Raw genomic sequence first — 24,922 nt, 5'->3', positions numbered from 1 at the left:
GCTTTTAAACTAAGAAGATGTCATTGCTTTTTAGCTTTAATCCAACAGTAGCGAATACCATGTTATGCTTTCTTTCATACTCATCGGCAATGGAACGCGAATGCACAATAATAGTAAAAGTACTTACGATTCCAAAGGTTTCGACCATTCGCGATTACTTTATTCTGTTACTTCAAAAATGTCCATTCTTTTGGTAGATGTAAATAGGACTAAAATTAAAAGAAGGAACCTCCTTGAGCAAAGTACTGTTGCTTATAAAATATAGTACAAATACGTTGTCCCTTTCTTGATGCACTCATTCCGCGCACATAAAATAAAAATATTATGTAATAGCTCGGTACACTGCTTTCGCGCACCCAAAATGAATATATTACGTAAGAATTATACTTTAAAGCCCGATTTGGGTGCGCCAGCAGGTGCGCCAAGAATACCCCTAAATAAATGCGGATTATGTAATATCGATAATTATCCTGGACGGTACAGAAGCATACCCTGTCCATTTATCAACAATCCCTAGAATAATTGTGAAACCCCCACTAACCAATCAAACAATTTGTTTTTTTTTATAAAAACAGCTAATTTACTATAAAATCTTTTTTTTCTTTACGTTTTATAATAAAAACAACACTTAAAACCTCTTTTTCGCAAAACATTTCGGTGCCACGTGGCACCCAAAATTAAAAGAATTAAATCATTTTTCAAAAACGTTCCCCACCTATGGGTATAAGACCAAAGTTTTGGGCTATATCTCATACTATGTAGTTCATCTGTACTCCAAAAATGTGTAGTGCGTACTATATATAGCAGGAAGATACCAATATAAGTACAATCGTATTTTAAGCAAGACGAAAGATAATTTTATTTATTTATGCGCTTCTGATATTGATACTGTACTAATGCATAGGGCCAAACCGGACCAAGGACGAGATTTAATAGCCGCTGTCTTTTATAACGCGCTGGCGTTACGGGTTTGAAACTAGGACGCGTATGTAGTTTACGCGGTCTATTTGGTATGACCTGTGAATCTTCAGGACCGACAAGATAGTTTTATCGCGCGTTGAAAATCCACCTTCTTATATACTTTTTTTCGACTAAGCCACCCGTTAAAATCAGCGATAAAATCAATTTGAACAGAAAAGGAACTAATTAAAAAACAAGTCGGGCAGTAGATATCACCTGCACAAGCAAAGCATGTCACACGGCCCTACGCCCAACAATCCGGAGGTCACGATAGGTATCCCTTATTTATCGCTAACCTTCAATGAAACAACAACTGTTAACAGAATCATCAGAAAAAAGAATAAGACCCAACAAAAAAACATGAAAACAGCAGAAAAAGAACAAAAAAAAGAAGCAAAAAAAAGCACACCATCAACCGCGTTAGGTATCATGCATATAGAACAGGATAACAAAAAAACAAACAACGATGCAACAGAAAAAAAAAGGAGCGCACCAATCTCCCCTGGAATAGGAACAAATGAAGCCTTGAAAACAATAGATTTAACAAACGAAGGACAGTTAAATGAACGATAAATTGAATTCATCATCAAATTTTATAAACACCAGGAAAAAATTGAATGCAACAAATGTAAAGGGGCATGGATGAACATAAACCGAATCGATTACATTGAAGATGGAGAAGAAGGATATGCAGAAATAGTACTATCCTGCAAAAAATGCACAAAAAAATACACAATGAACGAGGCACAGGAGTTGAAATAAAAAATAACGAAAGAGAAAAAAGACAAATAGACGATACAAGAGCAACAAGGAAGGACAGAAAACTGTAAGAGAATTAAAATTCTCAGCAGATGTAGAAGTCATTATGGAACAAGATGAATTAGCTAGAGAAAAAATAGCATGCAACAAATGTGGAACAATTGGAACTATACAAAAAAATGGAAGAAACCAAGAAAAACCACCGAAGCCACATTACAAATGCAAACTCTGCGAAAAAGGAACAACGTTTGCTGAGATGAAAACTATTTTAAAATATGAAACACCAATAACAAACGAGAAACAGATGGAAATGGATACAGAAGATAAAAGTGATTTTGCAGACGACGACGAGAATGATGTGTCAGATATTGTAGACACGGAAATGGAACAAGATGGAGAACTAGCAGGAAAAATAAATGTCTGGAACGAAATGAAACACTAAAAAAAAGATTAGAAAAAAAAGAAAAAGAAACAAAAAAAATGCAAGAGCTGATTAGGTAGAACATCAACCTGAAAAATAAAAATATTCAACTAAAAAGGAAACTGCGCGAAGTGGAAGAAGAAAATGAGACAGAAGAGTACAAGGAACCAAATAATAATAACAGCAACTATCAAGCAGAAAATATAAACCAAAGTAACAATCAGAACAGTAACATGAACTCACAAAATGAGTTCCAATACTTAAAAGCAACAAAAAGCAATATAGCACTACGACAAAACAACAACAACAACAACAACAACAATAGGACCAAAAGAAGAAAAAATCAATTTTTTCGACAAAACAACCCAGCCAAGAAACAATTAGAAATAGCAACAACAACATTCGAGGAAAAAAAGGAAGAGAACAACTTCATAAACATACATATACCAGGCAAAAGACGAATGAAACCATCCGAAATTAGAAAACAATTAGCCTTCGTTGGAATCGACAACATACAAGTACTTGATACATACTGTCCAGATTGGGATACAGTACTAATATTAATACACGAAAAATATAAAGACACAGCAGAAAAAAAATTAGTACAGGCGGGTATATTCACAAAGGAATATAACTACCTACATATTTCACATTTAAGAGACAGCAAATTAGCAGGATTATAGACAGAAGAAAAAGTAGCAAAAATGCAAGAAATTAGGAACAACTGCTCAATAAGAGCATTGGAATGCATCAGAGAGCCGGTAAAAAAATGAGTAGTAAGAAGCTTTTACCGGCAAAAAATTATTAGCGAAAACCAATTGAAACAAGTATTAACAGAAAGAAACAAGAACGAAGCAATGGACATATTTCAAGAACCAGCAACAGAAGAACAACCGATTGGAAACAATCCGGAAGCATCACAAAAATCACGAGCAACGAATTAAATTGATTATATAGTCAGCGAAATTAAACCCTGAAGATCACTTTTCAAAATAATAACAAAATCATGCAACATTGTCCCTTTCCCGTATTTTACTTATTTCCTTCATCACATATGAAGATCTCTAGGCACAATTTTACTTTATTATATTTTTTTACTATATTTCATTTTTTTGAAACGAAGCATAAGAGGGAGTAACTAGCATCCATCATCATCAATAAACACTTAAGTTGAACTATCAAAGAGAAGAAGATAATTGATGCATGCGCAGTTTGGTAATGATATAATTTTGGTTCACTTTAATAGTGGCTTAGTAATATTGTTTTGGTTATTCTTTTTTGTTTCTTGATTCTGGTTCTTTCATTTGTGGAATGGTTCGTTAATTGTGTCTTAGAAATGGTGGTTTAGTTTGGTACTGAGTTTGGCGGTGAGAAAAAGGTGTCTAAACAGACGTGGTAAAGGCCCGACAAATAATATTGCGGTCAAACTTTTTTTTGTGTTCTGGAAGTTTTTCTGGTAGTCCTTTTCTAAAGATTTCAGTTCGCATCGTTTTTTTTCCGCTTTTCCAAAATTGCAATATTGTTAATTATCTTAAGTCGGTTACTCGTGAAATTTTATTCTTTCTCACTTACAGTTATTTTAACTGCTTGTGGTGTTTTGGGATAATAAATTTTCAGACAGAAAGGAAATAAAACAAAAGTAGGAATACGTTTAGACTGTTGATATGTTTTATTTAGTTAAAAGAGAATTAGGGATTATCAAGGTCAAAGAATAAAATATATATATGAGATGTCTGAATTTAAATTATAAAATTATTGCATAATGGAAGTGCACTATTTTAGTGCAGTGTCTTCTTGCACTATTTTAGTTAAAGACGTGTAGAGACTAAAGAAGTGTATTTTCTTTATCAAGTATGGATGCTGAGACATTTATATTTTGGTGTACAGTGCATCTATTTTACAATGAACAATTTTTGGCTCCGATTTTTCAAAAAGATAAAAACTCTATCTCCTCGATGAATTCAACAGGTATCCAAAATCCGGCTCTATTACATTCTTTATTAGAGAGTTCTCCACAAACTAATAGAGCCGGAATTTTTTTTTTCACACAAAATTTTTTACAGATGGCAAAACAAAATTGGTCATTTACAGTGGGGAGACCCAAAGATGTCCGGGAGGTGTTTTACAGTGCAAAAATTCATAAAAATCCAACGGATATATCCCGGTTAAACATTTTCCCGCGATAAATTAGATTTCTCTGTCAAAACATATGAAAATCACCAGTCTAAAAATCCGACTTTTAAGTTCTGAAAATGTCCGTTTTAACGAAAATTGTTCATTGTAAAATAGATGCACTGTAGAATGTATGATGTAAGTGTATCTGATGTTATTTTTATAATGATGATTTTATTAGAAGTGAGCCAGATCATCACACTGCTATTTCGTCGCTCTCACTCATATGCCACTTATATTATTGTTACCTTTCTATTTTGTTTACTTCTTTAATTTTCTTATTATTCATATTATTTCCATCATAGTTTTCCGTATCTTCATTTTATTTAATCTATTTTTGTATTCACCTCATCATAGTGTTTCCGTACGCTTTATTTATTTCATTCTACTTTCGTATTAGTTATTTTGATACCATATTTGACAGCTATCAAAACGTCTATATAAGATTGTCTGATTTATAATAATAAATGTCATCGAATTCTTTCTTTCTGATAAACTTTACTTGTTTTTTAACGATCGTGATTTATCTTACTTCATTTCAGATTTCAAAGCCTGCTTGTGGAATTACTATATCTTTTGTCTGTATTCCATAACAAGTAGTCTTACAGTCTCTTTTTTGTTATTTTATATATCTAATTGTTCTTATCACTCCATACAAGTTAAACATAAAGACAATCAGATTCATTTCATAGTTTAATCGTGCGTGGCAAATCCGCTTTCTGATATACTTTTTTTCGGCACTATAGATTTTGAAGATTTATAGAAACTTCATAGGATACCATGAATGCAAGAAAATATCAATTTTGTTTGACTTTGATATTTTTTTCATTTTTTTTTTCAATTTCAAGTGCGAAAATATGCTGTTTCCAGAAAGTTTTTTTTATTTTTGGATGACTTTTGTCACCGGTACTAAGATTGTCTCTACAATTTTGGTTTTTTTTTTATTTTGTTTATTTTGTCTATTTGTGACGTCGCCAATTTTGTATTATTACATAAACCTTTGACCTTGATGCAATTGTGAGGTTCCTTTCATCCGTTCCCATACTTAACAAATTGCATTTATTTCCACAGTTGTTGAGTTGTCTACCGTTCACATTACTTTTTAAAAGAACAATTTATTTCCCCGCAACACTTTATAGACAAATTCATAGGGATTAAATACAGTATTATTTTATTATGTTAATCTTTAACCTGGTTCATGCGTGGCTTTTTTGATGCCATTAATGATTTTACAGTGGATTCAAGTTTTGTAAAAAAAAAAAATACTTTGTACAAACTTCAACACGTTTTCAGCGAGCAAAATCATTTCTACCCTGTCTACGAAAAACAAATAACAAGAATAGCCAACTACAAAGCTCTAGTTATAGCAAAATTTGATAAGTAATATCTTCTATTCAATTAGACTTTTGAATTTTTTATAAACGCATGTTCTTCTTTCAGTTTGTTTTTGGCTTATTAGACGTAGTATAAAATACGTAGTTGTAAGCCTTAGAGCCTGAATGGAAAAAAAATAAACAATCCCAAAAACGACCCATAAAAGGCAAGCACAGCGGCGCACCAAATGATAAAATGTTGCTAAAACACACCAAAAACACACCATCATTGATTGCTTAAATCGGCCATTTAAGCAATCAATGATGGTGCATTTTGTGTAAATTCACAACGAATGATTGTTAAAACTCACATTGAATGATTGTGCGTTTTCTCATCTAATGGTGGTTTTTTACCGTTATACGCTGTTTATTTATGCATGTATATGGACCTTTTACCAATCGTACATTGCATTATTATTCGCACAGATGCATCCCTTTTACATACACACTTGATATTCAACACTAGTTTATCAATTGTTCTCATGGATATGGTGCTTACATAAGAAATATGGTTTAAAAAGACGTTTAAATTTTGTTTAAAAATGATTTATTTTGAGATTTTAAGCTGGAAGCAATTTTAAGTAGTTATTGTTGAGAGCATATAAATTCCAAAAAAGAAATAGTTTATTAAAATGATGACGAGGGTATAAATAGCTTGTGCTGGTAAATTTGATGAACGTAATGCGGCGGACGTTGGCAAAGACAAAACAGATTTATTTTAAGAGCATTTGATAATCAAGTTCAAGCTATACAAAACACATGTCCAGTTGGAGCTTAATTTTTTAGCTGAATGATCGGCTCACCTTTTGAAACGGTCTTCAACAATTTTATACATTTTATAACTAACTAATGACGATGATGGGAAGTAAAACAATTTTAAGGAAGCAGCGACAGTTTTTACCTTACTAAAGTTAATAGAGATTATATCTATTAAAATACGCAAATTATGTTAATAAATGGCCAATAAGAAGAGGATGATGGAACTTACATTTTCAAACCATGAAAAAAGTGGCTAAAAATAAAAAATAAAACGCGTCTTAGCATGGAATAATTATCAAAAAGAAGAATGAAAACGTACCCTTGTATCTGTTTGATATCTCTAATTGAAGGCTAAAGTAAACATCTGTGAGTAAACTGAGTTCTTGTCAATATATCATGATTACCTTTTAGTGTCAAAAAACACAAATACTTCAATGATAGTAACTAAAATAAAAAACCAAGGTCATCAATATCGTTTTGTTTTTCTTTTTTCCTATCAGATACCAACCCTTCAAACGAAGATTACAATAAATCATAAGTTATAATCAGACAAAACGTCATAGTCAAAGACAAAATAAAAAAAGAGAGGGAAAGGAAAAGGAAGATAGCGTGAAAAAATATGCGAAAGTTGCGTGACAAATTGCCGCCAGAGTCGGCTGTACACCAATCAAATTATATGCGTGTGTGATTCTGGCTAAGCTCCAAAGCTGTAACAGCTGTCATTATTTCTCAGCGCCAAATGCAAACCGCTGTCATATTCAATGGCGAAACCTGTGTATAAAGGCATTAATAATATATTTCTCTATCACTAGAACTTTTTCTATACAATTATGTCAAACTATACAAACAGATTTCATAACCTTATGGAACGTAATGCCAAAATTGCAGATCGATCCTTGAGGTGTGATGTTTGTCAATTGAGTAATAATAGTCGGAGTAACTATACAAGACATCTCAGCTCTGAGGCACACCGGTTAAACATAGCGAATCCCATCCTATCGAAAGGAATATATCATAATATTATTGGAAAATGTACTCAAAAACATAGGAAATGCAAGGTACACTCACGAGGTTCATAATGAAGCAATGAATATTGATCCATCTCCGGAGGTTCAAGATGATGTAGACAGCTTCCTGGATATTGATTGAACTTCTGGAAGGTAATTTTTTATTGAAAACTTAACCAATGTATATGGTTACCTTTAAAACTATTAGTCCAACAATGACAGTGAAATCGGACGTGACTTTGACCCCTTTGATAACATTTTCAATGATAAAGTACAGTTGGATTACGGTCTGGGTGTTAGTGAATCCATCGACCCGAATACCAATGATAAAGAACGTCAAGTACCTGATGATGTTAATGGCAACCCTTACTTTCCTTCAAAAATGAATATCACATGCATGCTATTCTGTTTTTCAAGTCTTGAAGTATCAAGTATTCAGAGGAAGAAATTAAAGCGACCCTTGAATTCGGCAGATACTTTATTGAAACAGCAATTCGGCAATACAAAGATCAACTTGCTTTGGATCTCACTGACACTAACTATAATTTCAAAGGCTACAGTGCATCTACTTTATATGGAACAATTTTAGCTCCGATTTCTAAAAAACAAGAAAACGCTATCTCCTCGATGAATTTAACATGTATCGAAAATCCGGCCCTATTATGTTCTTTATTAGAGAGTTCTTCATAAACTAATATAGCCCGATTTTTTTCTTTGACATAAAATTTTTTACAGATGGCAAAACAAAATTTGCCATTTACGGTGTGGAGCGCAAAAATGTCCAGGAGGCCCTTTACAGTGGAAACATTCATAAAAATCTACCAGATAATCTCGGGTAAACGTGTTCCCGGGACAAATCAGATTTTTCTGTCAAAATATATATGAAGATCACCAGTTGTGGTGAGGTCACGGTGACTGATATGTGTAACTCAAGCCATCCAATGGATATCACAGCCAGTAGCAAAGCGTAGAAGAGCCTCTGCCAATCAAACCAAATCATCCCCATAATAAAATATAATCATAGGAATAGTTTGAGAAAATCAAATATAAACTAACCAAGTTCAAAATAAATAAAATATAAGTCCTCTTACACCCCAATTTCTACGTTTATCAATACTTTCCTTGTTAGTTGGAGAGTAGATTATAGTCAAGAAGGTGCTCAGATAGGTTGATTTATTAAGCCAGTAGGTAATTAGAATCCCGTTACAACACAGTGTAAAAATCGGACTTCTTAGTTCTGAAAATTTCCGTTTTAACGAAAATTAGGGGGTGCCAAACATTAAAAAAATCATTTCCTTAATTTTTAAAAAACATTCCCGGGAATGTTTCCCCAGCCAAATTCCCTAAACTTTGCGGGAACGATTTTTTGTGCCCGAGATTTTGCGGCCAAGAAAAAGTATTCCCGAGAAATCTCGGGAAAGAATACTCATTTTTTATTCGTTGTTGAGAAGGAAATATGACGTGAAAATGTAACATTTTATTTATTTTATGATAATCTAAAAGCATCAAATCGCATCTGTGTTTGCATTATAAAGTTTTTCTAAGTTTTTAACTTACCTTTTTTCTCCTTAAATTTCTCTAAAACGTATAATCTAAAATGTCTGATCAAATAAACAGAAACACTGGTGGCGGTTCCTTCCAACAACGATTCCGCAGATAAAGCCTTGATAGAACCAAAACTACACCTGGTCAAATTAAGGCTATGATTGGTTTCTTTGAGAGTAATCAAGACCTTTGTAAGATATTCTTGGTGGACAAAAGTCGTCCGCTCCTTCAGCTGGTAGTCAGATAAAAAAAGAGAGATCATTGAGAGATTGTTTCAGCAACTTTGGCAGATAAAGTAATTCCGTCTTCCTGGAATTTCAAATCGGTTGGAAAACGTTTTGAACGCCAACTCGCAAAGTATCGCGATGTAGAAAGAGATATGAACTCTACCGGTTTTGGCTTGACTACAGATGACATTAAACGTGGACTGACCTCCATCGAGGTCAAGTGTGAACATTTGTGTATTGGATTTTCTCGTTTGGCTGCTCTGCATGGTGTTAGACGAAACATAACTCCTTATTGTGTGGCTTTCCATGGTGCCCCTGGTGGTACCGAGTACACATACTCCAACAGAGTAAGGCCATCATTAGCTGCAATTGAGGCACAAACGTTTGCAGTTTTTGGTGGTCAACAAGAGGCGATTGAAGAGGTCAGTCGATTGTTGGTTGGAAGTGATGCAGCTGAATCTTCAACAAGATCATCTGCTTCTCTTTCCTCTGGTGATCCTTTGGCTGCTGTCCTTGGCTGCTGGTGCTCCTTTGGCTGCTGGTGCTTCTCTTTCCTCTGGTGCTCCTTTGGCTGCTAGGTCTTTGTCTGTTGCACCTGTGTCTACTGAGCGTTCTTCCATCTTTCCGTTTTTCTTCTGTTGGGCTATTCTCAAACGAACCTCTCTCTTTCCCTCGTCCTGCTTTTGGTGAAGCTTCGTCTGGCCAGCCGTCATCTGTAGAAGTACCAGCTACCAATGTTGCTTCTTCTCCTCTGTTGGTTCCATCTAATACCCAGCCATCAAGTCGCACACCATTATTTGAATCATCATCAGAGAATAATTTGTTCGATTCCTTTTCTTTTGATGATGGTGGAGATTTTGATGATGCTGGGTTGTATCATGCTGTGAACCATGACAACGATGTCAACAGTGGTAGTGCTGCTCGTGCTGGTGGTGATGTTGGTGCTGGTGTTGCTGGTGGTGCTCGTGCTGGTGGTGGTGGTGGTCGTGGTGCTGGTGATGGTGCTGGTGGTGCTCGTGTTGCTAGTGTTCGTGGCGGTGCTGGTGCGGGTGCGGGTGCTGGTGTTGGTGGTCGTGGTCGTGGTCGTGGTCGTGCTCGTGGTCTTGCTCGTGGTCGTGGTCGTGGAGGTGTTAGTCGCGCTGGTACCGTTCAGCCTGAAATGCCAACGGCTGATCGCATCCGTGTTCATCCCGATCACGCCATGAGAAACAAGAGGATCAAAAGAGACTTTTCTTCTGAGTATCGCGAGGCTCAGTTGAGAAGGGACGAAGTATTGAGGGAAAATAGTCAGAGGGAGTTCGATTTGGGTATGTCCAAATTGCTTGTTACTTGTCTGACAACGAACGCCTTCAATACATCGTCATTTACGGAAATTACCAGACATCTGGCTGATTTTCGTAGATCTCTGAGGGATCCTGTCGATGATGATGATGTATATGATGATACAGAGTATCTTTACAATCTTGATAATGATGAAGATGAGCACGACGACGGTAATCCTTCAACAGATGTAGATTAATATTTTTTTCTTTTTAAATAAAGTTTTTTTTTTCCTCTTACAAATATATTTACATTCATTGTTCAGAAACCTTCACAGCAAGGACGCAATCCAATCCTTTCAACACAAATGCACATTATATCAACTCAGTGGGTTTATTCATTATCATATCCGAAATGTACTGCATAATCTGCTAAAACTACTTCAGCAACGGAATTCCTCCAAGTATTCAATATACGGCTGGAAACACTGTTGACGTTGTCAAATGACTCCAGCAACACCAGGTCTAATCTCGACTGCCCGACGTCAACATCCTCATAAAAATCACCGTCAAAATTGTCATTTTCCAAGATCAAATAGTTGTGCAAAAGACCGCATACATGTACCAATTCATGTATTCTCATGATATCCTCCTCACAATTGATCTGAATCGGAATGTTCTTCAAGATTCTCCATTTTCCCTTTAATACACCAATGGTATTTTCAACAGCAACTCGGGCGGAAGAGTGAACCCTGTTGAAGTCTTCGCACTTCACCGAACTTACAACCTGGGGTCTTATGTAAGGAGTAAGCACAAATGGATGAAGAGCATATCCGGAATCACCGAGAAGGTACTCATGGCTTGCAGCATCGCCACATGTGAAATACTTGGCTTCTCTATTAATCATGAAGCTAGCATGCTCTACACATGTGGCATCACACATCAATCCTGCTTGTCCTGATTGGAACCCCAAAATGATCTTTCGTTCATCACAAACAACCTGACAGTTCACAGAATAGAACCCCTTTCTATTGTAATAGGATTCGGGGCAGTCGGTAGGCTTTTGAGAAAGGCGAAAATGGGTGCCATCGATGTAACCAATACAATTACGAAAAAAGTGCTGCTTTTTGATGGCTTCAGCTGCTCTTTCTCTTTGTTCCTTGTTAGGCCAGCTCATCAAGTGTTTAAGGTTGTCGGTGATTGCCTTAAAACAGCGGCTGGTGTAGTCAGTGACAGAGCCTTTGCTGATTCCAAACAAAGTTGCAATCTGCTCAATGCTGTTACCAGTTCCATAGTGATTTAATCGTCTCAAGGTTACTGCAAGTTGAACGTGAACATCCCTTTGAGGAATGAAACTCTGGTTGTTGAAAAATGCGTGACCTTCAATCAAGCGAAGGAGCTTTAAGAACGAGTCCTTATTCATTCTACAAATCTTAACAAACTCTTCGTCATTCCACTCGAGAAAATACCCGCGATACTGGTCCAGTTTAGGAATTCCAGGTCCACTGTTGAGAACACGTTTCGTTTCTAATCCACTCAAGAGTTTGTGCATCTCTTCCGCTTCTTCTTCATTTTCAATGATAACATTGTGCTTGAGCAAAGACTTCATCTCGTTAAAAGTTTGTTGTCTAGTAGTTTGTTTGGGCATTTTAAAAGTTGAAAATAAAAGATAATATTTATAAAAAATGGTTTAAAGTGAAAAGGGGAAGCTAGAGCTGTTTTTGGCTTATGACGAGTTTTCCCAGCCTAAAAAGATTCCCGGAACTTCGAAATAAAATTCCCGCGATTTTGGAAAAAAATTTAATGTTTGGCACCCCCTATTGTTCATTATAAAATAGATACACTGTACCCTGCTCCCCATGGTATTAATAGGTTTTATGAATCAACCAAAAGCAATATTCCAATTCTTCCTCATGCCGAATGTTATGTCAAAAGTCGTGAAGGTAATGCTTATACCACAACTATGGATTATTCTAGTCGTGACACGGCTCATAAGCCGTACAGGACTGATCTGATTATCAACTATATTTCTGAACAGCTGCGTCTTCTGATTGCGAATTCAATAATGTCCCCCTATTTATCGAATCTTTCTGATTATACGAGTAACCAACGTATAAAGATCAGTCAAGGTAAAACGTGGATTGAGGATAAATGTTTTCAGCCTCCCATAATAATTGCTGGTAATGATAACGACCCTCGGCATTTGGGGCTGTCGGATAGAATCTGTCGTCTGTCTGATATCAATGTTCCTGTTCCACAGCGTCACTACTTCAAGGTATTCAAGTTCTTCGAAGAATCCAACGCTGTGAAGGCGTTCCTTTTACCTGTAATAACCAAGACGAATGATTCCATATAATATCTCTCAAAAATGGTTCTCTCCTATGATGTATCCCTGTTAATTCTTAATGACGTTTGCCGTTTAGAAGTGGAAGATTACCAGGCCTACACTAGCGCCATTCAAATTTTGATTTTAGAACGTTTAATCATCTGTAACCCGAGTTTTACTGTTGATGACACTAATTTGATTCGTGATCATTATAACATGATAAAAGCTGCCAACGACCACAAGCACTCATTGCCAGTTAACTCCAACTTTAGCAACAACGTCCTTAACCCGTCTATTCCCAAGAACTTTCAGGTTGTTAGAGTTGTTCCTTATAACTTGTTTTCTGATGACACTATTGGTAATTCTACCTCCGAATGGAACTGCTTCGATACTTGGTCAATGAATCCTGCAGCTGTCCCCCTAAGTATTGCCAATCATTACTTGAATTAATTGCTTTTATGTCGGTCTAATAAACCCAGTGCTATGAAGCAGTTGCATTCGCTTGTTGGTAATCTAAAACAGCTGGAAACTGGTTGTCGATGTTTCATGCTTTCCTTAAAGAAGACGTATTTGTTGTCGCTCCTCTTTTGTTCATCAAGGCTGACAATCCTCGTCATGCCGAGATAACTTGCTTAAAAATTGCAACGGCTACATATCCTTGTAGAAAGTGCTTCTGGTTCCGCCATGCCAATAATTACCATCAAAATATAAGGACCACTCCTGAAGAATATGTGCCAGCTCCAAGAGAATAAAGGCAATGCGAAAGTTTATTTAGTACAAACAACTTACATGTTCCTGATTTTTCCTTTCGGGTTCGTGATAGACAGGGTAACATTATTTTCGTCGATGATCTGATTACTCTTGGTTTCAAAGATTCTAATGGTAAGTGCTTGTTGGGTCTGTCCTCCTGGGATCCAAGTAGAGATACGCCAGTCGAAATATTGCATGGATTATGTCTGGGCTTGATCGAGTACACCTTCAACAAGGCTGCTGATTGTATTTTAACAAAACCCAAGTCGATGTTATCAGTTCTCGATGTCGTACTTACGGTTCAAAGGCTTTCACTAACATGTCCACTCATCTGAAGGGTTACAAAAGCTACCTTGGAAAAGGTTTCAAGGTTATGGTCCAGATGATTCCAATTTTACTGAGATTTGCTAAGGATGACCGGACTAGTGTTCGAACTTTTAGAGTTTGCACCGATCTTGCGCCAGTTCGAACGAAGCTCGAACCGAGTTTTTGTACTCGAGCTTGCGACACTTTTTTTGGGTTCGAGCGAGCTTCGATTGATGCTCGCTCGAAGCTCGCTCGGCCAAAATGTCGATAGTAGTCACTTTAGAGTTAAGGTTCTTGAAAGACTACAGATGGCATTTCCCCTTGATTTTGTCATTTTCTTCCCTTTACTATTTTTTTTTTATTTATGCTCTAATAATTTTAACTAAAATGCTTTCGACTTTTATTTAATTGTACAACCAACAAACACATTTACCAAAGAAAATAAAACAATGTTGCACACTATACCCAGCTAAGCCAATTTGTGACTATAACCACGGTAACATGACGTAGCAGATTTAATTTAAAATTTCATGTTCACAAATCCAAATGTATTATAATTATAGATGCAGTAATAGTTTGATTTAATTATCCGAATTTGGTGTTAAGGCTGGTGAAAAAAAAAGTTTTTTTTTTCTTTTTCCAACTTCTATTTCAATAAATAACAATTTTATTATCATAACTTTCTGTAATTAACATCACTTTGACGTGCACTTTGTGTAATAAAAAGGGCGAGCGAGTTCGAGCTATCGTATTCGCAACCGAGCCGAGCTTAAAAAATTCGAGCGAGCTCGAGCTGCAAAAAAATTGCATTCGAGCGAGCTTGGACTGGAACACGATCGAAGCTCGCTCGAGAGTTTCGATCTTTATTCCGAACACTACGCGGCACCTGTCTTGGAACATCGTTAAGGTCAAGAAGCTTTATTAAGCCTATACCAAACTTTTGGATTATGTTCCAGTTCTAGTCCTGGTCAAAGTGCTTATATCTGATTGCATCTTCGAACACGAAGGAACTATGGCGTGCTAGTAATTGTAGAAAGACATTGAACGCTAGAAGTTCATTACTATGATTTCAATTATTATTACCTCAAGCTTCTTCTATTACAGTATCATCGTCCATATACTGCTCATCGAGATTTTGTAAGAACGTAAGCTATTCTTCAGCATTATTTGTGCATTGGTATTGATATTGTTCATTCTACTTCTTACTGCAAACAAATTGCATTTTACTCTTCGTTGATGCTCTACCATTTGAGCATGGTTTTCAAAAAGACTGTCGCAATAGCTGCATTTAAATTTACGTGCTGAAATCATGGAATTAAATTGAGGGAACTGTTAAAGAAAGATACCGTAAGTTAGTCCTAACATAAATTACTTAACGCAGTTGCAATTAACACTAGATCCAATTTTGAATCCCAGATAGCTGTCATTACGTATTGCAACTAGAGCTTAATTTTCTTTTGCAGTAGCATGGATTATGTCATAAATAGGTTGTAAAAACCATGATGTACCAAAATATGGAGAATATATATATATATTGCGCTTTTTGTCTAACAAAGTGGTTTTTATCAATCTACATCATAAAATAGTTTGAAAATGCACGGATATAACACAAATGACATGGTCCTACAATCATCGAACTTCAGACCTAGTATTTGATTTGCGAACCGAAATTCAACCCAACCACTCCCAGGTAAACGATCGTCTTCATGCCATGTAAGAACGGTTGATTGGAGGGAGCTTGACAGACGTGACACCGAGAAGAGGTAGTCATAACATGGCATTGGTATACCTTGACATACAGCTAACACGTGTTTATAACAGTCCACCAGATGACCGAGCCATCGGCTGTCGGAAGTATCGCTCGTTTGTATGGACGTGGAAAGCCTGACACTGAAATTGTGACCGAGAAGTGTAAAACTTCTAGGATTTGTGACAGACAGGCCCTCTGAGGCTTTTTGTTGCCGGTGTGATAATTTGAATTACTTCTTGATAAGAACCATAAAAAAAAAACATCAGATACACTTACATCATACATCTAACACTACAATATTAATATCTCAGCATCAATACTTTATAAAGCAAATATACCTCTTTTGTCTATGTACTTCGTTGACTAAAATAGTGTAAGAAGACACTGCACTAATTTAGTACAATTCCATTATGCAATAATTTTATATTTTAAATTCAGACATCTTAAATATATATATATCCTCGGCTCATAAACTAGATAATCTCTAATTTTCTTTTAACTGAAATAAAGCATACAAACAGTGTCAAAGTTGTGGTATTTGACAAAAATTACATAGAAAGGTAATGAGATAAAAGTATATTTTTATTAGGGGTAAAAAAAGACTAAAAGTACTCTGCTACTATTAAATAATTGATCCTTTTTATGTTGCACAACTCTCCTGAGTTTTAATGATGAGTTAACCTTTCTGGTTTTGGAATAGATCTATACTTTGTTTCCCGGCTTGGGTTAAATGGATACTACTCGTTAGAATTGTTTCCAGATAACGTTGTCCCATATCAGTGGATCGGGAGATTGATTATTCTAATAAATCTTTAGTATTACGAGAGGCGTATTTATCAGATCATGGAACGGTTACTGTAAAAGATGCATACTTATTTGGCAAGTGTAATCGGCAATAGAAAATAATAGTTGATCATTTATTCATTATCTTTGTAACGAATAAATTACGATCCCAAATATATAATGTCTTATCGATATTTGTATATTTGGTTGTAGAAGCTACGTATCCATTAATTCATTCACTATTTCTTTATACTCTTTATCAGCAGTATAACTATATTAATATATAAGTAAATGAACCATGTATATTAATAGCTGTTCTATTCTCTCTCTGGGTAGCTAATCCATTGAGAGAAGTATTAATATTAAGTTTCTCTTTCTTATAATTCTTGATTGATCTAAGAAGTTTCTCTTCTCGATCGGTGATATCGTAACTCAGTGGTATAGCATTCTGTATCCAACTGTCATTCGTATATCGTATTTAAGCCAATCATGGAATCTTTTATATAGAAGTATGTACTCGAAGTAGGAGAAGTTGTATAGCAGTATACAAGCGTATGCTGATATCCAACATCAAAGGTTGTTTTAATTTCATAGTTTATTTATTTAAACGATTTGCTTAATTATTCTTAAGTGAATCGTACCCAAATACGACAAAAGTAGTCCTACTTTTGTTTTATTTCATTTTGTCTGAATTTCTACTATCCAAAACACTACAAACTTGCAATAGTTTAATCATTTGTCTTCGTATAGATCTGATATGATAACAAGAAATACCTAAATAAAACGTTTATAAGATGGCAAATTGAAGTTGGCATAGTAACAGATTGGAAAATTCTCGAATTGATGAAGCGTAACCCAAAAACCTTTGTTCATGAAAATCAAAGCAGTATGGCAGGCCACCAAATTAAAACTTTTGTAATAATTATATTCTTAAATGTTTACATACAAATTTAAAGTCTCTAATGACGATATCGCTGAACATACCATCGCATTAAGCCTTACAGTAAGATCTATAACAGTTCAAAATTGAAAACTTTTTTGCCAAATATTTTTTTATTTTGTTCGCAGGAGAGCCTCAAATTTTTCTTTTTTTCTTAATGTGTTCCTCCTCGGAACGAGAGAGGAATACAGAAGGCCATCTTCTTTTTTCGGCCAATTGCCGAGGGCGGCGAGAGCAAGCAGAGAGTTGCCAAGAAGGCGAGGACACAATCCTGACAGGGGCAGGGCAGGCAGGTGAAGAAAGCACCCGGGTCGAAGGTCGGCAAAGGCCACCCCAGATGGGGCGCCGAGCAGCTCGCCAACGACCCCGGCGTACAACCCACGAAGGGCGAGGAAGAGAAACGCGACAGAAACCAATTTTTCTTCGTTTCGTGTTCTTTTCTTCTTCCGAAGAACACGAAGAAACGGAAAACAACTTTCTTTCTGGGAAAAGACCCAAAGGACGCCAGCTAGATTCTGCCAAAGCAGAGGAGGGGTAAAACACGAAGTTGTAACTAAAAAAAGATAAGATCATAATTAGGAATGGTGGAAGTCATTAATCACATGATTTCATTTGACATCTTCGTGATGTCCCATTGCCAATAATGCCGTTTACTTACTTTTTTAAAAAAAACATATTTAAAATTGGTTTCGAATGAAAGAATAAAGAAATAAAAAACAACACTGATTATCTCCTGTAGTCGAAAATTAAAAAAGTCGGCCTACTGATGACGTCGTCTTTTGTATGAAAGACCGACACAAGTTTAAGCCACATCGGAAGTACTTGAGACCAAAATGAAAAGTAGATCTCTCGGATTAAGTTATGAATGAGAATCTTTTTACCAACTTTAATGATACTTTCAATTGCCCCAATAGAATAAACCGGCCCTGTCTAATTTAAAATGAATTCTCCAACTTAAATTCAATAAATGTAATTATTCCAGTTACATTTTGTTCCCCCATTTCACTGAAGAAAACAGAAAGAACTGAACATAACGGAGAACTTTGAAACGATGAAGCAACTAGAACAAACTTCTGAAAGAGTGCATTTTTAAAGATGATGATTTAAAGGATGCTGATGTCATTAGCATCCCAAACTGTTTTCATGTGATGATCGAAGATAAGCCAGCAGTGTTCAGAATCTGATCTCGGACCAGGTTCATTTCAAAACGTCTAAAATGTCCAAAATGTATGGAGTTTGTAATTTAACTGCGAATAACAATATCCGAAATATGGAATGTATCACCGAAAATCGCGCATTCGAGACAGTCCGAGAATAGGAACCTGTGATTGTAAATACACCTTCCAAAATTAAAACCAGCAGCTAACAAACCTAGGTCTACCGCACCTTGAAGACTTTCAAAGATCACTAGGAGTACATGTTTTTTTAGTAGACAATATAGTCATAATGCTTCGGTAGGTTAAGGTTGAATAATAATTGGTAAAGCTTTCAAGATTTAGGTATGTATTCAACCACAAATATCTTAACAAGTATAACATTAAAAGTTAATTAATTTTCGTCTGATAGGTTAAAGCTCTAAGGCGGAATGGAGTATTACCGTTAACGGTTTCTTGTTTTCTACGATCGTATGGCTTATGAGGTGGTTACCTGTATTCTGTCATACATTTAAATTGACGTCGATACGAAATGTAACTACATACCTGGGATACAAAATGGCGGAAGAAATGCTAGGTGTACGCCAGAACTCTTATAACCGATTCACCAAACGTTTTTTTCATGCTAAGTTACGCTCACTTAAGAATTACAGCATAAGATGGCCATCAACTCGCGACGAATGCCAGGATATTATCGCTGGATTTGCAATACCCTCTCGAGGAAATGGTTGTATTCGTTTAAAGGAATGTATCAGGGCCATTGGTGGAGAATTAATAGTGGCCCAAAAGCCCTCCGCCTTTGGCAATACTTGCTTAGATCTCCAGAATTTTTGCTCAAGGATCCAACTTCTTATATTGTTGGAGGTACGTGGTATCTTTATTCTTAGTACTTAGCATTAAATAAACTTTTATAGATTCAGCATATCCGATCATCAGACATTGCTTGACTTCTTACCGACGCACTCGTGACATTACACTTGCTCAGACAAAGTATAACACAGTTCATTCGTCAACTAGATTTCCGACTGAAAATTACTTTGGGTTATTCGTTGCCAAATGGCGGTTTTTGTACAGAAATTTGGATGTTTTAGACTTGAAAGAATTACCAAGATGATTAGAATATGTCTCACCTTCCACAATTTTTCTATAAACTTCGATGATAGTGAGGATTATTTGACGAAATTGTTATACAATCATGGAAATAACATTATGGTGGATCAGTCACCTTAGGGTGGTATATGCGAGTCAATACCATTGATGGGGCTCAATTTATCCTTCGCGATTTACCAATCGGAGCCGAGAGACCCATAATCGTCCTGATAGCACCGCTGCAGAGAGTACTGCCTTAGAAGGAAGAATTGGAAGAAGGAGGAGAGAATATAGATATCACGTTTGTTCAAGACTATGATCCTAATAAAAATACTACGACGTTCAAAACGTTTTTTGTTTTTGCAAACTATTTTTATTTATTTGGCTATGATGTATGACAGCAAATAGAAAGGAGGTAATAAAATATGGATAAAAATATAGAAAAAAAACGATGAAATCAAAACGATCCTAATCCAAATCTTAGATATCTTTATCAGAGTTTACACATGGTGTCGTAGGTGCTAAAACGGGTGCGGCTGGTTGACAATTACTGAAGACACATTAAATCTCCCATCAACCGTAGTCTTGTGATCCTGTCAAGGATGGCATTATTACCGCTTGATTCTCGGTCTAGTGCAATTAGTCTTTCTGTTCTTTCTGACTCGGCTTCAGTACTTAATCTATCCACTCGACGGTGTTCCGCTGCTTCCAAAAGCGATCATTGAGAACTTTTATTGGTTGAGCTAAATTTCTCGGTCATTGTTCTGATAGATGTCTCGACAAATTGTGTATGCCTTTCCGCGTTTTGAAAATAAGCTTGATGTACCCCTAAAATAGTACTGCGTATAGCAGATTTTGCAGATCATGCTGAAGTGGGTGAAAGCGCTGGTACCAATGATGTTGGTACTGTTGCTCTTGCTGTTGCTCTTGGTGCTGCTCTTGGTGCTGCTCGTGATGATGCTGATGCAAATGGTACAGTTTAATGCTGGTGCTGGCTGGCACGTATCTTGCAGCTAGTGTTGCTTTTTCCGAGGCTGGTAAAGACATGAATGCTGGTGTTGTTCTTGATACAATGATGCTGGTGCTAGTGCTAGCGCTGGTGCTGATCCTATTGTTGGTGATACAGTAGGTAAGGATGTTTGGAAACGTAGAATGGAAGACGAAACGATATGTTCTTCAAGACATCTGGAGTACGTTCTGCTAAATGGTTTCTCAGATAGGCTGGAGAAGACGACAGCGTGTTGAAGTATCTTTTATTATCTTCCTAAAGAGTGGTAGTAATTATAGATCCTGCAACACCATTCTGTACGATTCATGTTTCAATTTTGTATGATGGACAAGAAGCTGGGATTACGGGCGGTAATATCCTTCGTCATCAAGTAATGTTCATATCTTGGTTTAGGAGGAGCTCAACCCGAACCAGTACGTCTGGTATCAGCTAAAACCTTCTTGAAGTTTTTTTTAATGGTCTGGAATTTGGCTTGGGGGAATTGACCTGCTGGTATTTGGTCCGGAATGGTGTATGGTTAGTTCCATACTGGTCTTCTTCGGGTATTAGGACGAACGTAGCATGACCTTCCTCCCATAGTCTTTATTTTCCATAGCTATGAAATCGGGAGTGCTTTTGATAGAATCTATCATTTGAAATACACTGCATCAAAATACTTTCAATCGCTATACTCCATTCCCCAGGACGACCAGGTAATATTATCTCTTCCTCTATGGCATTATACTCCTCTTCAATTTCCTCATTATTTTGTTGATGTGGCTGACGTTGAGGTTCCTGAGTTTGCGGTTTTTGAGGCTGCTGTGGTCGAGTGAATTCCTTGGTGAAAACGTATTCAAAAAAAAAGTTATTGTTTGGATTGCTCGTGAAACTACGAAAATTTAGTAATGACAAATTTCATACTTTATTCGTTAATGAATAAAACCTGGTAGTTTCCAAGGTGAAATATGCCTTTCAAACAATTCAAAAGCCCAAACACTGTATGTATACTGCATGATTGTTTAGTCACATTGTTACTGTTGTGAGTCCAGCTTCGGACATTCAAAGTATAACCTCAATAGAAAACAACTTCTTTCCTCAACATTATTAGTTTAAGACAAACACCAATTACTACCTTCGTACCTTTGCAAGATATATTATACAAATAGTTTATCCAGAATATTTAGTATAAATACTCTTCTAGATTTAATCAATAAACAATTATCTTTTACTTGAATAAATAATCTGTGGCTTAAGCTACTCGAACTCTAATTTATCTCTGTCTGATCAACTTCTAAAGACCGACTTCTCTAACTTATTTTATTACTTCATTCGGAAGTATACCTGGTAGTTTTTCCCGTAGTTATACTCGGCAATTCCAAATTGTGCTTTTTCGCTCCCCTGGTGAAGACCTTCTTGCATAACCAGAAAGGCATTCTCTTCAGAACCGGTAATACATCGCCGGTAATGCATTCTCTTCATAACCGTTAATGCATACCAGGTAATGGTCTGTGTTTATACCGGTATTGCCTGAACGGTAATGCTTTTTTTTTCATAACCGTTATGTTTTATTTCCATAACCCGTAATGTATAACCGGGAATGCTATTTTATCTTGACCCGGAATGGTTTTTCTAATGACAGGTACACAACCAGTTCAAAATCTTAAAAATTACTCAAATTCGGTCCCAAAAAGTAAATCCGTGAGCAAAATTTAATTTTTAAAAAAAACCCAAATGCTGCTAATTAGACGAAAAACCAAAATACGTTATTAAACATCAAATGCATAAAAAAACACGCTAAAAAGATATTGAAGATACATAAAACCTTTAAATGTTAGTCCTTGAAGGCTGATGATAGAAGGGCGTTGATTTGACCGTTTTTATTGAATAGTAAAATGAATTGAACTTCATTTTTTAAAAAAAATGACAGGTAAAAATTTCGAAATTATTCTCTAGGTTAATCTTGAGAATCCGTTTTGAACATTTCGAAATGTCTGTCCGTATTATGGAATCACGAAAGAGTACCGAACTTACACTTGATAATTATTGAGTGTTGAAGATCATTTATCACAGTTGAATGCTAAATCTCTATTAGTTCAAAAACTGACAGCTTGATCACCAGCTTACGTAGAGTTTCGTCCGATTTGACCGCGATAAGATTGCCACCATCGCCATTTGGTAGTTTGTGACGAGGCTTGCGTTGCCAGAAATCACATTTACTGGTTTTTCAACAAGTGAATAAACCTCCAGTCCGATGAGATCATCGCGTTTTAGCACAACCTTTCCGAATAAACGACGCTTCCCACCTTCATCAAGATTGAGATCAAAGACAGCCACCATGTTAAAAGCGACTCTCTTATCGGAGATGAATGAAGTACTACCACCCTCGCGGTTGACCTGAAAGTACCTTTTTTGACCCAAACGTCCAAAGCATTCTCTCACCTTGCCACCATAAGTCTTCGCATCATTGTCCCAGGAAAAATCCATCGCGATATGCCTCCAAGACAACTCACGACCATTGATCAGAGCCAAGTCACGAGGGAGGTTTTGCTGGTTTATTTTCATGATTATTGTCCAAATGTACTTGTTGAACTGTTCATTCTTTTCAGTAACCAAAAGCACAAGAGAAGAAAAACAAATACAATCCTCCACCAAGTGAATGATCAAGTGTGTTTTCAAATGATTGCACAGAGGACCACCTGTCTCGGCGTATGGAATGGAAGCACCATTAAGCTGTTCACGAGAACTAGCAGTAGCACGAGATCGAGCACCAGCACGAGCACTAGTAGCAGCAGCACCAGTTGCAGCAGCAAAAATTACGTATTCATCGTCATAATTTTCGCCTTCTTCAGGAGGCACAACATCAACAAATATCACCGATGGCTCATCAACATTTTTAGTTGTAGAACCTTGATTAGCTCTACGACCGCGACCAGACCGCCTGTTACTTGGCATTGCCGTATGGTTACGGTTATCCCAAGCAACGATTGTCTCATTGGCAGCCTTTCGAAGCATCTCAACAAATTTGTCAAACTTGGTATGAACTTCCGACGTATAGGATAGAGAGAAAAACTCACCAAGCTTATCGAAAGTATCGATGATGCTATTAAGCTTGTAATGCGGATCGTTACGAAAAGCTCGAACACTAGTTCTGCGGGTTGCCGTAAGGCATGTCAATGGAAATCTTCTTTCCCACATTTATCCTGTTGTTGTCTCAGGTAAACTACATATTTACTCAAAGACGTCGGTCCATAGTATTGCAATTTAGACTTTTGTTGCATTTTTTCTTCTCCAGAGGCTATAAATAGATTACTTAATAAAGGTGGCATGGTTGTTTTGAAAATGTATTGTTAAAAGGCGGTTTTATCTACCTTGTGACTGATTATCGAATTATATATAACTAACTTCAGATTTACGCACCCAATGTATAGTGATTTAAATGTATAGGGTACCCGAGAGTATGATTAAGAATAAAGAGATAATTTATTTAATAATAGAAAAATGGAACTTCTGTTATATCGCCAGTGACACCACGTACGACAATCATGTATATTAGGGATCACCGCAAAATCCCAGAGACGGCCAATTTTTGGCAAATAGTTACCTGTCACGGATACGGTCAATTTTAGAGTCACCGTATCCGTGACGGATACGGCCAATTTTTTCAATTTTTCACAGTAACCGTGACGGACGCGGATTTTAAATTCACCATATCCGTGACGGATACGGCCAATTTTTCCAATTTTTCACCGTATCCGTGACGGTCACGGCCAATTTTTCCCATTTTTCACCGTGGCCGGGACGGTCACGGCCAATTTTTCTCATTTTTCACCGTGGCCGTGACGGATTCGGCCAATTTTTCCCATTTTTCACCGTGGCCGTGACGGATACGGCCAATTGGTCCCATTTTTCACCATATCCGTGACGGATACTGCCATTATTTTATTATTTTCACCATATCCGTGACGGATACTGCCATTATTTTATTATTTTCACCGTATCCGTGACTGAAAGGGTCAATTTATTTCCGTTATTGACCGTGCATTTGACGGATTTTATGGAATTGTTCAGGGTTATATCCTATATTTTCCGGAATCTTTAAACACTCATTGCTAATGCAAAAATTAATACACCGTTGTACTGTTGGACAGTTATATTTAATAGTTATGTTTATAAAAAACAGTTATTTATTTATGTGAAGATAATTTGTATTGATAATAAAAGATATTACGATGTATTTAATTAAAAGAATATATTATGAAAGCTATTAAAAAGAAATAAAGACCAAATTCTAATACGGTGTGGCCCATTGTTTGGTAGTGGAGTATCGTAAATAGAACAGTGATAATCCTATAAT

General features: G+C 36.4%; 6 protein-coding genes across 6 annotated transcripts; 5 read left to right on the top strand and 1 right to left on the bottom strand.

Annotated features, from left to right (window-relative positions):
- Nucleotides 1–896: 896 nt before the first annotated feature.
- Nucleotides 897–2,161, top strand: EV154DRAFT_486603 (uncharacterized protein; the record flags this gene model as incomplete). The annotated part of the gene is made up of 3 exons (XM_051598866.1): nucleotides 897–968; nucleotides 1,567–1,659; nucleotides 1,736–2,161. 3 exons carry the CDS (start codon nucleotides 897–899, stop codon nucleotides 2,159–2,161), a joined length of 591 nt encoding a protein of 196 aa, XP_051452307.1.
- A 212-nt stretch (nucleotides 2,162–2,373) lies between these two features.
- Nucleotides 2,374–2,823, top strand: EV154DRAFT_429908 (uncharacterized protein; the record flags this gene model as incomplete). Its single annotated transcript, XM_051596503.1, has 1 exon — nucleotides 2,374–2,823. One exon carries the CDS (start codon nucleotides 2,374–2,376, stop codon nucleotides 2,821–2,823), a length of 450 nt encoding a protein of 149 aa, XP_051452306.1.
- A 4,451-nt stretch (nucleotides 2,824–7,274) lies between these two features.
- Nucleotides 7,275–8,290, top strand: EV154DRAFT_486602 (uncharacterized protein; the record flags this gene model as incomplete). Its single annotated transcript, XM_051598865.1, has 4 exons — nucleotides 7,275–7,502; nucleotides 7,660–7,803; nucleotides 7,884–8,091; nucleotides 8,187–8,290. The coding sequence occupies 4 exons, from the start codon at nucleotides 7,275–7,277 to the stop codon at nucleotides 8,288–8,290; spliced, it is 684 nt and encodes a 227-aa protein (XP_051452305.1).
- A 4,155-nt stretch (nucleotides 8,291–12,445) lies between these two features.
- On the top strand, nucleotides 12,446–13,258 carry EV154DRAFT_486600 (uncharacterized protein; the record flags this gene model as incomplete). The annotated part of the gene is made up of 2 exons (XM_051598864.1): nucleotides 12,446–12,611; nucleotides 12,906–13,258. 2 exons carry the CDS (start codon nucleotides 12,446–12,448, stop codon nucleotides 13,256–13,258), a joined length of 519 nt encoding a protein of 172 aa, XP_051452304.1.
- Nucleotides 13,259–18,612: 5,354 nt separating this feature from the next.
- Nucleotides 18,613–19,605, top strand: EV154DRAFT_486598 (uncharacterized protein; the record flags this gene model as incomplete). Its single annotated transcript, XM_051598863.1, has 4 exons — nucleotides 18,613–18,667; nucleotides 18,713–18,791; nucleotides 18,911–19,362; nucleotides 19,406–19,605. The coding sequence occupies 4 exons, from the start codon at nucleotides 18,613–18,615 to the stop codon at nucleotides 19,603–19,605; spliced, it is 786 nt and encodes a 261-aa protein (XP_051452303.1).
- Nucleotides 19,606–21,171: 1,566 nt separating this feature from the next.
- Nucleotides 21,172–24,349, bottom strand: EV154DRAFT_569359 (uncharacterized protein; the record flags this gene model as incomplete). The annotated part of the gene is made up of 4 exons (XM_051606130.1): nucleotides 21,172–21,405; nucleotides 21,910–22,074; nucleotides 22,693–23,716; nucleotides 24,258–24,349. The coding sequence occupies 4 exons, from the start codon at nucleotides 24,347–24,349 to the stop codon at nucleotides 21,172–21,174; spliced, it is 1,515 nt and encodes a 504-aa protein (XP_051452302.1).
- Between the last annotated feature and the right edge of the window lie 573 nt (nucleotides 24,350–24,922).

Source organism: Mucor mucedo (assembly GCF_025094135.1).
Source record: "Mucor mucedo strain NRRL 3635 chromosome Unknown EV154scaffold_150, whole genome shotgun sequence".
NCBI lineage: Eukaryota > Fungi > Mucoromycota > Mucoromycetes > Mucorales > Mucoraceae > Mucor > Mucor mucedo.
The sequence above is the reverse complement of the archived record's forward strand: the minus strand, read 5'-3'. Positions and strand labels throughout refer to the sequence as shown.